Raw genomic sequence first — 15,864 nt, forward strand, 5'->3', positions numbered from 1 at the left:
ATGTGAGTATATTTTATTACTATTTATGTTTAATGTAGAAACATTGTTTGTGATTTTATTTTCTATTTTATACTTATATTTTACAATAATTTTGTTTTACGTCAGATACATCGAATAATGGAGATAGTAATATTCTAAAATGTAGATGAATATTTCTGAATACAAAACTTTTTGTTCCCATTCTAATCTAATTCTATATACAATATACAATCTAATATAAAACTAAATGCTATACATGTAAAAGATGTTTTTATACGATATATCTATACAGTAGGGCGAGTATCATAAATTCTGTATTTCGGGTAATACTCGTCATCAACTGGAAGTTCTTCTTCTTCATCATCACTGTCATCATCAAATTCTTCACTAGATTCAGAGGAATCTGAGAGATCATCTAACTCATCATCATCAGATGATGAATTGGATGATGATGATGATGAAGATTCATCTTTTGATAGACTTGCTTGTTCATTTTGTTCTTTTATTTCCTCTGCTTCGTCTTCGATCTCTTTTGCTTCTTTAGGAGTAATGTATTGAGGAACAAGTTGGATGATCATTTGATCAACGCAGTCATCATCATCATCGGAATTACTATCGCTGTCAGTATCGAACTGTAATAAAGAAATATATAAATAAATTATAGGATTAGTTTTAACCTCAAAATTTCTGTAGGTGTCGGAGTTATATCTAATAGAGCTCTCTCAATTGGCTCGTGGAAGTCAATCTTTTATCTAAAAATACGTTTAATATTGGAGCAGTTAAACTCAATTTTTTAAAGCGTTTTCTGTATAAAAATCCATACATATTTGTATCCGGTGTTTCACCCTGTTGTGTGCATTCTAAAAAAATGTTACAGAGTTATCGATGTAACAAAAGTGTATCAAATATTTATTGAAAACGCGCCCAATAAAAATATTTTCATGTAAAATAAATAACATGGTATAATCCTTTGGTATTCCATGGATATTTTGTTATTGTCATATTATTACATCAAATTGGTACAATGGTTTACGCGTGAGCGTGTTAACAACCCAAGACCCCTTGTCTTGGGTTCGATTCCCGGTGGAGACGAAGACAAAAAATTTCTCGGTTTGGCAGGACACAGAAGGCTGATCACCTACTTGTCCCTAAAAGAACATCGATCAGTGAAACAGATGTATGCATAATCATTTATCTGCCCCTTACCCCACTTGGGGCACGGGACTTCACTATATTACATGAGATCTATAATAGATCAATATACAAGAAATAAATAATTATTCAATTACTACCGTTTAACAAATTGCTTCAAATTAACCTAGTATCAACCAAAATGCTTTATGTAGTTATTATCCGACTTTGACCTTATATGAACTGCATCCGGTGATTAATTTATTGTTATTGTAATGTGAGACGTTCAACACGATTGCACATGTACATACAACAAAAGCAAATATGGAGTAATGTAATAACAATTCGTATTGTGTATGTCTAGTCTCTTTGAATGAAACCTATTTTATTTAACACTAGCTGTGCTCCGCGGTTTCACCCGCATTGCTCCGCTCTGTTGGTCTTAGCGTGATTATATATAGCCTAGCCTTCCTCGATAAATGGTCTATCTAACACCGAAATAATTTTTCAAATCGGACCAGTGATTCCTGAGATTATCGCGACCAAACAAATAAACAGACTCTTCAGATTTATAATATAAACTCATTTTAAATCTAGTTCCGGAACTATGTATTTTAGGTAGGGCTGAGGTATGACCATTCCCTGTGAATATAAATTATAAATTGAACTATTATCTATGACTAATCAGTGAAACAAAAAAGATCATTAAATCTGTAGGTACCTACAGTAAGAATCATAAAAGAACTAGTAAGTAAATATTATCAGTAAATAAATAGAATCTGTATGTAAATATCAAATTGTAAGCGTGGCAGACAACACTATATTTCATATTCCAATAGTAAATACAAGTTCTCAACTCCGTATTTATGTTTAGTTTTAAAGGATTTAACAAGCCACTCGCCTTGCAAGTTCGTAGCAATAGTACAAACAACGACCATCGCTTAGCCTGTTAAATATTTAACTTTGTTCTTAGTGTATGTAGTCTATGTTTCTTTTATTTATATACCATTTAAGGCCATTTTATTAACAAATATATGGATATTTAAATTATTCTGAAATAAATGAAATAAATAAATAAATATACAAGTTAACGCGTGTTATATCTATACAAATATGTGCTAGAATAGAGTTAAAGTTTTGTTACATAAAATGTTCGCGCTTTATCTAAAAAAACCCGTAACAAAATCCGTTGCGTAGTTTTAAAGATCTACTATACACTGGGAAAGACAGATAGACAGCAGAAAGCGACTTCGTTTTATACTAAGTGTATTATAATACTACATTTTGATCATAAACATTACCTAGTAATAGCTAAATAACACAACGGACACTTATAAATGCAGCGATTTACACAAATGTATTTTCAGAAATAGATTTATACACACACACCTAATTCTTAATATTTTATACTATTAAGGGTACGTACCATAAAATTAAGATACGGCGATATAGCAGCTAGTGTTTCGTCAATTTGTTTCTCCACATTGCCCAACTGTGACACAAAGGAGTCCATGCGGGTGTCATTTGATGAAGTCGTGTTACCAACGAACAGGTTGGAGTGATCGGTTGCTGTAGCATTCGCTGATGTGTCTGATGGACGACATTGTACCTGAAATGAAAATTAATATTAAAACAATATGTAATAGGATAATTTGATATTGTGTACTGAGGAATAAACACGCTGTTATATACAATTGACCCTATATGAAAATGAAAGAAGTTTAAGATCATCTTAAACTTCTTTCATTGCGTTATAATACTCATAAAAAAAACATAAATGAAAATCTCAAAGTTTCTAAATAAACTTGTTTATATAATACTAGCGACCCGCCCCGGCTTCGCACGGGTGCAATGCTGATACTAAATACACTACAGAAAAACTGTGAACGTTGTATATAAAAACATAGCCCGCTCCGGCTTCACACGGGTATAAAATAGATAGCCGGGCGGCCGGCCGCAATTTTTAAATCTGTAATATCTTCGAAAATATTGACTTAAATCATACGGTGTAAAGGGCCATATAGATCTATATTAAATGAACAATGTATTCAAGGTATTTAATTGGTTAAGGATTAATGCTGTATTGGTTAAAATCGCATCGAAAATTAGCCATTAATTGTCGTAAAAAGTAAATGACAAAAAAAAGTTATTGTGGGTTATCCATAAGAGATAGACATATACCATCGCGGACTTTTCTGTAGACCTTTTCAATGTGTATAATACTTAGTACATTAATTTGATAAAACTCGTAGGGTTCAGCCTGCGTTGGCAATGTAAGCGGAAAAAATGTAATTTTTTACGACATCACATTAGAAACCTCAAAAATAACAGTACTTCTCCACTATTTAATAGATGTTATTATACATATAAACCTTCCTCTTGAATCACTCTATCTATTAAAAAAAACCGCATCAAAATCCGTTGCGTAGTTTCAAAGATTTAAGCGTACAAAGGGACATAGGGACATAGGGACAGGGAAAGCGACTTTGTTTTATACTATGTAGTGATTTGTGGAGGAAGTAATAAGTCATTTAATTCATTCATTTCGTAACGACTAGGCATTATCTCATTATTCTTTAAATCTTTATATTTTCGTTTGTAACAAATGTTTTAGTAATATTTTTAGCATATTATTTCTTTGATGCTCCATATGAATACTTTTCGGTAATTAAATAACGCGTATAATTTCACACAGCACAATTTAACGTCCGTATGGGAAACAGTCTCTTAATTATGCATAAACCTTTACGACAAATGCTCGGTACATTTCGTAGAACTGTATTTAAACTCGTAACAAACATATTAAAAGGGAGATATTAAAATAAATGGGACTTTCAAAATACATATTTAAAAGGATATAAATTTATATTAAATATCATTTATAATATTTAAGTACTATGTATTATCACTGTTTACTGTGCTTTAGACTGTATAATGAGCTTTCATATTAAAGAATTGTCACAATGGATGAAAACAGGCGGATTGCTAGTCGTCTAGTCTTTGAAAGAAATTCAATAATTTCTAATTAATAAAAATATTAAACATAAAACTAGATTAATAGAGACTGACGCTACCTAAAAACTACCACCAAATCTTTAGTTCTATAAGATATATTTAAGCCACAAAAAATGTAATGACACACATAACTCCAAGACTCTACGCAAAGAAAAGTATAGAAAAATCTTACATTTTGCAAAAAAGCAGCCAATATTATAGATAAACACAGTTTCAACATTCTGGATAATTTCCAATTAAAATGCATTAGTACTAATAGAGAATTGTCGTTGCACCTGTTTAAATACATTCATTATTAGTTATTGTGCCTGAAAATTGACCAAATGGTCACGTTCTTATACAAAATTATCGGTTTTTTTTAGAACAAATGAAGTTATTAGCGTCATATAATGATAAGTTTGTTCTTATCATCGCGTAATTATTATAACATTGTATTATGTATGTTGATGTTACTTCAAGGTTTGTAGCGCAGTTGCGGTTTAATACCTCGATTAATTTCATAATAAGTTAGTCTTACATTTTATATCTCATAGTGTTTTTTTTTAGAAATTCATGTGATATTTATAATGTCACGTTACTACAAACATAAGATTCAGGAAATGTAATCGGTTAAAGTTTGTAAGATATTTGAAGACTTTTAAAATAACTCAGTTCATTAAACATAAAAATATAAGTTAATGACTTAATCTTGCTGCTCTTCGGATATAATAATTATAAAAATACAAATAATTATATAAAAGTAATCGAAATGCATGAAAATGTTTGATTTCTTCGTCAATATAATAAGCAATGTCGAGCGATTTTTGTCGTGATAATCACGTGCTTAGTACATATGCAAAGGTCAAAAATTAATCTCGATAAGAAATATACATTCTTAGCATAAATTATTAGATCACTGGTTATAAATGCGGTTTCTTTTTAATCTTAAGTTCTTTTAAATAATTATATTTACTTCAATTCTAAACCAACTTCTTTTACCCTTTTTTGTAAACTTAAGAATTAGATTGCTTTTCTTCCCCTTTATAAAATAGCAGTTCTTATGCCCCTATATTGCTTTGAAGCTTTCACAATTTTTTTAATCTAACGCTGATTCCGAGAATCGCTTCTCTGTGATATAGAATCACAACTCCACTTATAATATTATGCTATTTATAAATGTATGCAAATGTTTAGCATTTAGCACCATCCATGCTTGATTTTGTTTAGTTTAGGATTTTTCTTTTTTCTTTCATTTAAATTAAAGCGCAATGGAATTACCTATTAAACGTTACCTTTCATTGTCTTTATGTTTTTTGTTAAAGTTTTAAAAGTCATTGCTACTTTCAAGTGATGTATAATCCAGTTAAAAACTTAATGACGAAACTCTAGATGAAAATATAAGAAAAATTGCATGTATTTTTATTTTACACTCATGTTTTGAACCTGTATCTTACAGGAACAAGTCCAAGGGACTAAGAGAATAGAAATACACTGGGTTACAAAAAACTGTAAAGTTTTCCCCGATATTGAATATTCATGTCGCGATACGATCCATCGTTGGTACAAGATGTAGGAATTTTTTATTGAAAATTCCTATAAAGTTTCCTCTATTCGAATATAGTTTTATTTTTACTTTGTTCTATTGTTTTGTGGGCTATTTAAATAATACGCTTTAAATAGTGATTCGGTGTGCAATCAAATAATAATAAATATATTTTAAAAACAAAAAAACACGCTTGATTAAGATAAACTAATAAAACTTATTGTATTCTCTGCTCCTTGATGCAAAAAATTTTTTCTAATTCAATCTTATTCAAATCTCAAATATTACTCTAAAGACTTGCACAAACATTGAAATAAATTCACAAACCACTTCGCATTTGTAACATTGGTAGAAACTGGAAATAGAATAGGAAGTTAACCGTGCAAAATGCGGGCCAATCGCTAGTTATCCATCATTCCATTATATCGACATATGTGGTAATTGCCACTTTATTTTATGTTTTATGTCCTTGCTTCAAGGTTCCTTTTGAATTTGTTAGTATTACTGTCTCAATTTGAAAGGATGTTCCATATTTCATATTTATAAAGGCTATTAGATTCATCATATTGTCGCGTGTGGCGTGATGCATCATTGAAGCTCTACCACAGCTCTACAGTTGTTACATTTTATTTTTAAGACGTAGTTCTCAAGAATTGGAGAGAATTTATTTCAGTATTAACAGATAATCTACCAAACAATATATTGCTAGGACGCCTTTATTACATATGCCTATGAAAAATAGCTTACAACCCTACAAAATCTATACTAAAATTATAAAGCTAATGAGTGTGTTGGTTTGTTTGCTTGAACGCGCTAATCTCAAGAACTACTGGTCCGATTTGAAAAACCCTTTCTGTGTAAGATAGCCCATTTATCGAGGAAGCTATCATCACGCTAAGACCAACAGGAGCGGAGCACTTCGCGTAAAACCACAGAGCAAGTAATATAGTACGTAAAACCGCGGGGCACAGCTAGTAATTCATAAAAAGTGATCAAGTTCGTTTCGAAGGAATTTGTTTACATAGGTAAATATATAAATGTCCCTGTCAACCACTAATATATGTTTAACAAAGACATAGGATCTTATACAAATGCTAATTTGTTCCATGTCTAGTGTCTCCCCATAAAAAAGAACTGATTATCTCATTCATCTAATTAATAGTAAAGAATGCCTCATTAATTTATCATGCACTACGCATAATTGTTTTATTCGCATAACGCGTGTGTAATGAATCTAAATATGCAACAATAATGACCGATTAACGATTAATGTGAACACGCTTCTTTTTGCATGTACAATGCAGATAGATTGAGAAAAATACCAGTAAATGCGTATTTTTTCCAATATATCGATTTTATGTGTAGGTATTCAACTCCTATGATGATTTGTTTGCAAAGTATGTTTGCAAAGTTGCACAATACACATATTATATAATTAAGTATATTATATATATGTATTAAATTTTAAATAATAAAATGCATTTTAATATTTTTATAATTATAAAAATTTGATAAACATTATTTCCGATCGTTCCGTCACCTAGTCAAGTAAAAATATAGATAAAGTGAATTCTTGAGACGTTCTTTCTATCAAATATTAATCTCAAACAGGAGACAAACATAATATGAATATGTTTCTTTTTTAAATATTTCTGTAACTTTTCTTCACAAGTGGCTTGTGACTCTATATTAATTACATCAACACTAATCTACATAATGCACCATCACAACAAAAAACAAATTATAATATAGCATTCAGATATTTATAATTTACTAGCGGTCCGCCCCGGCTTCGCCCGTGGTACATATTTAAGTTTTCTCTACATAAAAACCATCCTCGTACTTCTAGGAATATAATAAAAAAAGAATTATCGAAATCGGTTCAGCCGTTCTCGAGTTATGCGCTTACCAACACATTTTGCGATTCATTTTTATATATAAGATTATAGTATTACATACCTATAATATTATCTCATGATGATTAAAGCTATTGAAGCTATACTAATATTATAAAGCTGAAGAGTTTGTTTGTTTGAACGCGCTAATCTCAGGAACTACTGGCCTGATTTAAAAAATTATTCGGTGTTAGATAGCCCATTTATCGAGGTGGGCTATAGGCTATATACCATCACGCTAAGACCAACAGGAGCGGAGAAATGCGGGTGAAACCGCGGGGAACAGCTAGTCAAAATTATAATAAACATCAGACATATATTATGCTTCTAACACTAACTCTAACTTATAAATTAATCTATATTACTCCCTATAAAACATGTGAACAAGCAAATTGAACAACCGAAAAGTTACGAGTTACACACGCAAATCCAGTTAGTTATTTAATAAGATTTATAACACATTTATCTCAAGACCCACAGTATGAGGTAGTGTCACGTAGGTGTACGTGTCGACGTGGCTAAAGATAATAATTAATTTAACTTCTAATTGAACAATACTACTGTCCCTTAGTGTAATGGGTGTTTAATCGAAGGGCTGAGGTCTAAATACAGTTGTATATCGTTTATGCCGTTCTAAATATAGTTGTCAACTCACAGTAAATTTTAACAACATGTCTACAGAATTTCGTATTTGATACAAAATTTTAGTCTTCATAAAATTATAATTATTGAAGTGAAACTTCTTTATCGGGGTTGGACAAAAATTTAGTGTAACATTTTTGCGTTACGCCGTACGCGTGACATTTTTGCGTTACGCTGTACGCGTGACATTTTTGCTTTACGCCATACTCGTGACATTTTTAAGGTCATAAAGAAGTTTCACTTCTTACGTGTGTACTCTAGTACACGCATACATTTTTTTTTAAATACTATTACAACAATTTTGAAACACATAAAGTCCAATGTATTTAATAAGATATTGACTCAAAAATTAAATGAAGAAGTGAAGTTGTATGTACCTATAATATTCAAAAATATATTCTAAGATGAGCATTAACCACTATACCTTACACATTTCTTTTAAAATTACTCAGTTCATAATTATATTCTCATTTCGCAAAAAAATACTTACATGAAACTCCTAAGAGATTGAACAAAAACAATTTTACTTTAATATCAGCATGTAAGGAACTCCGGCGTCATATATCAATTCCTGCCTCAATTACCTTTCACTTACAGGTGTTCACGTAGTTTTCATATTATATTCTGTTTACAATATTGGTAGAGAAAAAATGGAAGAGCTGCAAGTTTATCAGCTTCTGTGTTTGTATTACATATTTCATTTAGGGATTAAAAAAACTTTTCTTAACTTTTTGTGATTTGAAAGATCTCACTATTTATAAATAAGCAAGGTTTTCTTTTATAATTTTTACGTTAATATTTGTTATAGTACCGACTCAAAAAATGTACTCAAAAAATATGTCGTTGGTAGTTAGGTAGTACTAACTACTAACTAGTCATGTAATAAATAATAATATTAAATTTATAAATTAAGATAAAATATTTCATACATTTATAAATAACCCAATTCCTCGCCTCTCATTGTATTTAATTGCACATCGTTTTACGAAAAACACAGAAAATACATCGAATAAACCAAATAATTGCATCAAATTAAATGATACGAAGCCCGAGATGCTATCTGCAAAATGTAATTTAACAAAGGCACCTGAACTACTGAACAAGGGTGCGTTTATCTGATTCAACCCCGAAATACATCCAAACAATTAAGCCAAAAATAACCATAATACTCATAACTTTATGACAATATTGGATGAATAAGCAAGGAAAATCGATAATTTATAGCTAACATTTGATAGTTGTATTCAGTGTACTAGCTTTCCGTTCGCGGCTTCGTCCGTTTTGTCTAAAACCTAATAAATCATACATTAAAATCTGCCTCTTGAATTACTCTGTCTATTAAAGAAAACCACTTCAAAATCTATTGCGTAGTTTTAAAGATAGATATTGACATATTGACAGAGAAAGCGACTCTGTTTTTATACTATGTAGTGATGTACCTAATATGTTTATAGATACTACGAAATTTATACAGATCGGTGATTATAAATACGCAATCCAAGAAAATCAATTAATGCTTAATAAACTGTAATATGCAAACCTTATACAATTACGAATATTTTAGATGCCATAAGTCCTAAATTAGGGCTCTACTAATCTCAACTAATTTAATGCTAAAACTTCCAACATCTCTAGAGAAAACATATTCTCGTCTTAAATTATTTGAACCAAACCAACGTTAATAAGCCTACAACATTATAAATGTTTTGCTAATATTTATGTAAATTAGGTATTAAAGTAGGCCTCATCTTCGTGACTTAACTACTACAGTTTCCAAAACTATGTATCATGTGGCATTTTAATTAAATATCGAAATGTAGTGAGATTTTTATAATAGGTGAAATTACATAAGATTGCTGGTACTAAATCGTCAATATACAAACGCAGACTGCAGTATTTTTCATATGAATATGATTATAATACAGGGTGTACCAAAAAGTAGTGATGAACGGAAGCTGGGAGGTAGAGGACCTAGAGGGCTATCCGAATCACCCCCATGTATGTTATGCGATTTTTCGTATTTTCGGAGTTATGACATTTTTTTTCAATTTTTCATTTATCGCCGAGTACGATGAGATTTTTATTTATGGTGACGTGAATTATTACGCTAGATGCTTGATTTTTTTTGTGTGCTAAGCTGAAAGATAGGCCAATTTAGTATGGTAACATTTACTATCGTTAGATCTTCGAATGTAATAAAAAAAAGAATTAAATGCCAAGAAAGTTAAAATTACCCAGTATGTTCACAACTTCAAGAGCCCATAAAAAAATAAAATCACATAAAAAAGTTTTCCATTTGGCTTTTAAAAACTTGCTCTGTCTATCAGGTAGCTACCCTAAAAATTTCATTTTATTATTCGGAAGGCTTCAATTGAAAAATTGAAATCTAAATGTGGTAAGTGCAAAAATTTTATTAACATGATGATCATTAAAACCAATAAATAGGTGTTTAATTACCAGAATTTTTTTAAAATAACCCAGCTGTTGCTCAATGCAAGTGCGACATCACCGTAAAAAGTTGTCTTTTAAATGTCTGAATGCTCTTTTATCATTTTTAATGGTTTCTTCTGCTACTATGAATTTCCGGGTTATTTCGTCCAAATTGTGGCATTCTCTCAAGTAGCCGAGGTCTTTTTAGTATCCCCATTGAAACAAATCAATGGGATTTAGGTCAAAGAAACGTGGAGGCCAGGCTTTAAGGCAGGCGTCACCGGCGCATGCGCAGGCTGCAACAACCAATCCATCTTTCAGGGTATCTTTGCTCCTAAGCCTGGCCTCCACGGTCCCCGGACATAAACCCTATTGATTTTTTTCCGTGGGGATAGTACAAAGACGAGAGACTGCCACAATTTGGACGAAATAACCCGGAAATTCATAGTAGCAGAAGAAACTATTAAAAATGATAAAAGGGCATTCAGACATTTAAAAGACAACTTTTTACGGTGATGTCGCACTTGCACTGAGCAACAGCGGGGTCATTTTAAAAATTTCTGGTAATTAAACACCTGGTTATTGGTTTTAATTTGTTTTTATTAATCATCATGTTAATTCAATTTTTGCACTTACCAAATTTAGATTTCAATTTTTCGATTGAAGCCTTCTGAATAATAAAATGAAATTTTCAGGGTAGCTACCTGATAGATAGAGCAAGTTTTTAAAAGCCAAACGGAAAACTTTTTTTATGTGATTTTATTTTTTTACGGGCCTTTGAAGTAGTGAACATACTGGGTAATTTTATCTTTCTTGGCATTTAATTCTTTTTTTTATTCCATTCAAAGATCTAACGATAGTAAATGTTACCATACTGAATAGGCCTATCTCTCAGCTTAGCACACAAAAAAAAATCAAGCATCTTCCGCAATAATTGACGTCACCATGAGTGAAAATCTCATCGTACTCGGCGATATGTCAAAAATTGAAAAAAACGTCATATCTCCGAAAATACGAAAAATCGCATAACATACATGGGGGTGTTTCGGATAGCCCTCTAGGTCCTCTACCTCCCAGCTTCAGTATATCACTACTTTTTGGGACACCCTGTATATTCCTACAAATATAAAAAAAAAGTAGATCGGCAGATTGACAACATATCTGCTAAAGATGAAATAGACAATTCAACAACTGAAGTTGTAAAGATCGCAAGATAATTGTAATTATCGGTTACAATTACCACTCCTATCCCGCAATATTAGACCTTATTATCCTCCCCTAAAGCACATAATCCAATTGACTTTCCTTGCAGGTCTCTTCGAAACGGAAGGCGTGAGGATACCGGGCACAGACTGCGACTACCAGTTCAGCAGATCGGGGAACCGGCCCGCCCACGGCCGCCTCTACAGTCCCCGATACCCGTCCATCTACCCTAATAATGTGCGCTGTTCCTATCATTTTCATGCGAGGTAAATATTAATATAAAACGATAAATAAACATTTTCATTAATGCAATGTATTTTTACAAAAAATTAAGAAGTCTCTACAGCATAAAGTAAAAGGTGTTTAACCTTATGATCGAATATTTATAAAATTCAAATAGGTACTAATAAATAATAATTCAATATGTTTGCTTTTTTACAAAACATATAATATATTACCAATTCACTTTTGAAAATTCTGACGGAAGTAGTTTATCACACATTTCTAGATAAAAAATAAGTGTTGTACTTTAGATAATTGGCATTTGTACACACATATAATATAATCTATCTATGAACCGTACATGTATTTCAAAATCTAAAACATTATAACCTAAATTATATATAGATTGTAACCTAAATTCCATTTTACCACGTCAAAGATCGCACACAGGCATTTTAAGACCCTGTTTTCCCATTGGAAACATCAACTGCTAGCAACTCTTCGTTTATAGTGTTGAATCGCACATACATTTTATTTACAACATGGTTTAGTGTCAATCTTGAAGGAACTATAAAGCGACAAATGTGACGACAGACAATCTTATCTAAACCAATATTTTAAGAGTTTAAAGTTCAAAATCAATTGAAGTTAGCTATTGTAAAAATGACTATGTAAGCGAAAATAAAAGATCATAGAAGAAATATTACTATGTACAAATCTACAGGTTTCTAAACCATATAAGTATAATATGTACTAGCTACAAATTAATATGAAATCTAGACAAGGGATAAAGCTGTACTATGATGGGTCAGGGACGGCAAATACAGCTCGCGTGTCATAATGGTGTGCGACATGAAATTGGAGTATGACATTGAGATTGATAGATAAATAATACCGTATTCTATTTTAACAACAGTCTGGCAACATTATTACACTAAGCTCGAAATTGTAAATGAAAAATTTAGCGTGGTTTGTTACACAATAAGTAACCAAATCCATTTTTCAGTGAAATTATTTTAATATGTTTGTATATCGGGTGTACTTACATATAAAATGCGAAGCTCACATTCCAGGAATAGAGCATAATAAGAAAAATGATTCAATCTATAATTCCCTTCCAAATCACAATAAGTGTAATATCCAGGGAAAACAAAAGATTTTTCAAAAATCATCGTGAACAGATGCATTCATTAAAAATAATACACTTAACACTACAAGGTTTTAAAGAAAACATTCACAATCTTAATAATACGAAGTCCTTGTTTATCTACATTCATAATATTAAAATGTCTAGATAAAAATATCCAGCACAAAAAGCTTCATAACACCGACTATCAGATGTTGTTGCTGAGATTAAGATGTAATACCTATTTTTTTCATTTTCAGACCGAAAGACCGCGTCAAAGTAGTCTTTGAAGAGATTTACTTACAAAAGGGAGATATAAGGTGAGTTAGTTATTTATTAAACAGGATTCAAATGAAAAATGTAAACGAACGAATTGTTTTTTAAAAATTCTTGTTTCAATTTACGTTATTTAAGGTTTGTGACCTTAATTATATTATTGTACTTTGATTTTGATGTAGTATGAAAATAATAGCTGAAATTTATCATCAAAAATTTAAATGTGTACAAATTGTGTGTTATTACATATATAAATAATCGTGCATTCGAGACATAGTAATAACTGCTCTACAATAATTGTTTATTTTTTTACGATTTTAATCTTCAAGGTATTTTAAATCGTGTGACATCAGCTCAATGTTTGTTCAGCAGTTCATTATTTATTGCCTATATTCAACTGACTTCAAAAAAGGAGGAAACAGTAATGCGACGGTATTTTTTCGGGGCTATATACCTAGACCAAATCAGTTATAGAATCATGTTTATTTTTGAATTAGGTATAAGAAAAAAATTATGACTCTCTAACATCAAGAGTCTACTCTATCAAAAGCAGCACTTCTATAGTACACAGAATCTTTTAAAGAACATTAATTTGGACGATATAAAAAAATTATAATTCTTAAACATTTAATTACAATCAAACTGATTTACAATTTCGAATCAACAACATCACTAATAATGATTAATATTCGCAATCCATTTATCCGAAAACGTATATCATTTCTTAATAAATAACCGAATCAAAATACACATACAATCGGCATAACTGAATTATTAATATCAGTCGCTTCAGTAATGAGCTCAGATACAGTTCGCTTAATTAAGTACATTATGCATTCACCTGATTGGAACGGTAATGTTTATATTGAGAAAAAACGCAATACATGTGTGGAATTCGATGAATATATTTTTATGTATTATATTTTTATAGGTAAGATACAATTCCGCATTTTCTGCTTATACATCATAGTGATATTCTTTGAATGTCGTTTTAATATCTACTGCAACAATAGGTTACGTTAATAGTTCAATCGTTTTCATTTAATTAAAATTTATTTTGAATGTTTACAGTTTACACTTAAAGGAATACAATAAGAAGCCTTTCGTTCTTAAATTTTTATTGTTCACACACAAATTATATGTACAAATTTAACATACTTATAAATACGTTATATTTGGTATCTATAAAAAAACTACTAGTCATTGTCACCACATAGCCAACCGTGCAACAATAATATCCTCACAAAAACTTGACAAAAACACACTAAATTGATTACCCAACACATAACGAGATAGCGAAACTAACTACTGCAAAACAATGTTCTATTTGCAAACTTAACAGTTCCATCTCCCCAACGGAGTTAATTGAGACGAATAAGTTAAACTCAATACAAGAGTTAGTGGAGTAGCTTCCAGGGAACAACTATAGCTATGCTTTAGAGGAAGATTAAATACACTGGGCAACTCAGTCTAACCGTGACAATGCGTTAAGTCTTTAATTGAAATGTTATGCGTAATATCAAACATTATTGAACGAACAATAATAGTTAATGAAGCTATTTTCGTTGTTACTATTCACTTTATGTTCTATGATTAAAGGGAATATGTAATTCATTATCTAATGACCAAATTCCAATAGATGAGCTACCATTAATAAGCAGATGTAGGAAGATTACAAAATGACCCTTCGTTTGTTACCGTTACCTATTGACAACCCGACCAATTTCGAGATTACAGCTACATTGAAGCGTATTCACTGTATTTTACGTACACAATAATTCCACCGAATATCACCAAGGGATTCAACCATAAATACTGTATCATGACATACGTACAATTGAATATAGGGAACGATATATCACGCTGGACGCAACCGCTCACCGCACGGCTCTATCCCTACAGATGGTTAGTTACGTAATTTGATGGACAATCCAATTTCCAAATATAAATTTTATTAAGTTAAATTGATTAATGTTCAGGAAAACATGGAATTAAAGGTGAAAAGTTATGTTTTCTGTTTACAGTCAAACAAAATCAGAATAATATCATAATAAATAATCATGTAGCTTATTTTTGCATCATTCATCATGTAGCTCATTGCCTGCTCCTGTACTTTAAGATTAGGAATTAAACGTCAATTTTGCCTTATCTTGGATCTGATATTAGTAGATTATTGTATAATCTTTCTTTCCAACATTACTCGTATTGCTTCCTTTATAAATAAATACTTTCAAAGAAATACCAGCGCAAAGTACAATTCAAAGAAACATTATGAGTACTTGGATCAATATATTTTTATCAATGTAAACAAGAAGCCACCTTGAAATAATGGAGAGTAAGTAAAGGGTTAGATAATTGGACCTTTAGACCTCCCACGACCATTAGGAACAGAGGGTCAGAATATAATTATGTTTTGATCCTAG

General features: G+C 31.1%; 2 protein-coding genes across 2 annotated transcripts in view; one reads left to right on the plus strand and one right to left on the minus strand.

Moving 5' to 3' along the window:
* Positions 1-15,864, plus strand: part of Sol1 (CUB domain-containing protein Sol1) — a 214,667-nt gene that overhangs the window by 136,031 nt on the left and 62,772 nt on the right. The window contains exons 6-7 of the mRNA XM_090102022.1: positions 11,927-12,083; positions 13,426-13,485. Of these exons, the coding sequence (XP_089958148.1) occupies positions 11,927-12,083; positions 13,426-13,485 (217 nt within the window). The remainder of the gene's footprint in view (positions 1-11,926; positions 12,084-13,425; positions 13,486-15,864) is intronic.
* Positions 154-4,345, minus strand: LOC149908547 (uncharacterized). Its single transcript, XM_090102172.1, has 3 exons — positions 4,298-4,345; positions 2,537-2,719; positions 154-611 (listed from the first exon to the last, which is right to left on the minus strand). Exons 1-3 carry the CDS (start codon positions 4,343-4,345, stop codon positions 264-266), a joined length of 579 nt encoding a protein of 192 aa, XP_089958298.1. The 3' UTR covers positions 154-263.

This window comes from Colias eurytheme, chromosome 5, assembly GCF_061535395.1.
Source record: "Colias eurytheme isolate Ceu_HAF_F1 chromosome 5, ilColEury1 Martin Lab GWU primary, whole genome shotgun sequence".
NCBI lineage: Eukaryota > Metazoa > Arthropoda > Insecta > Lepidoptera > Pieridae > Colias > Colias eurytheme.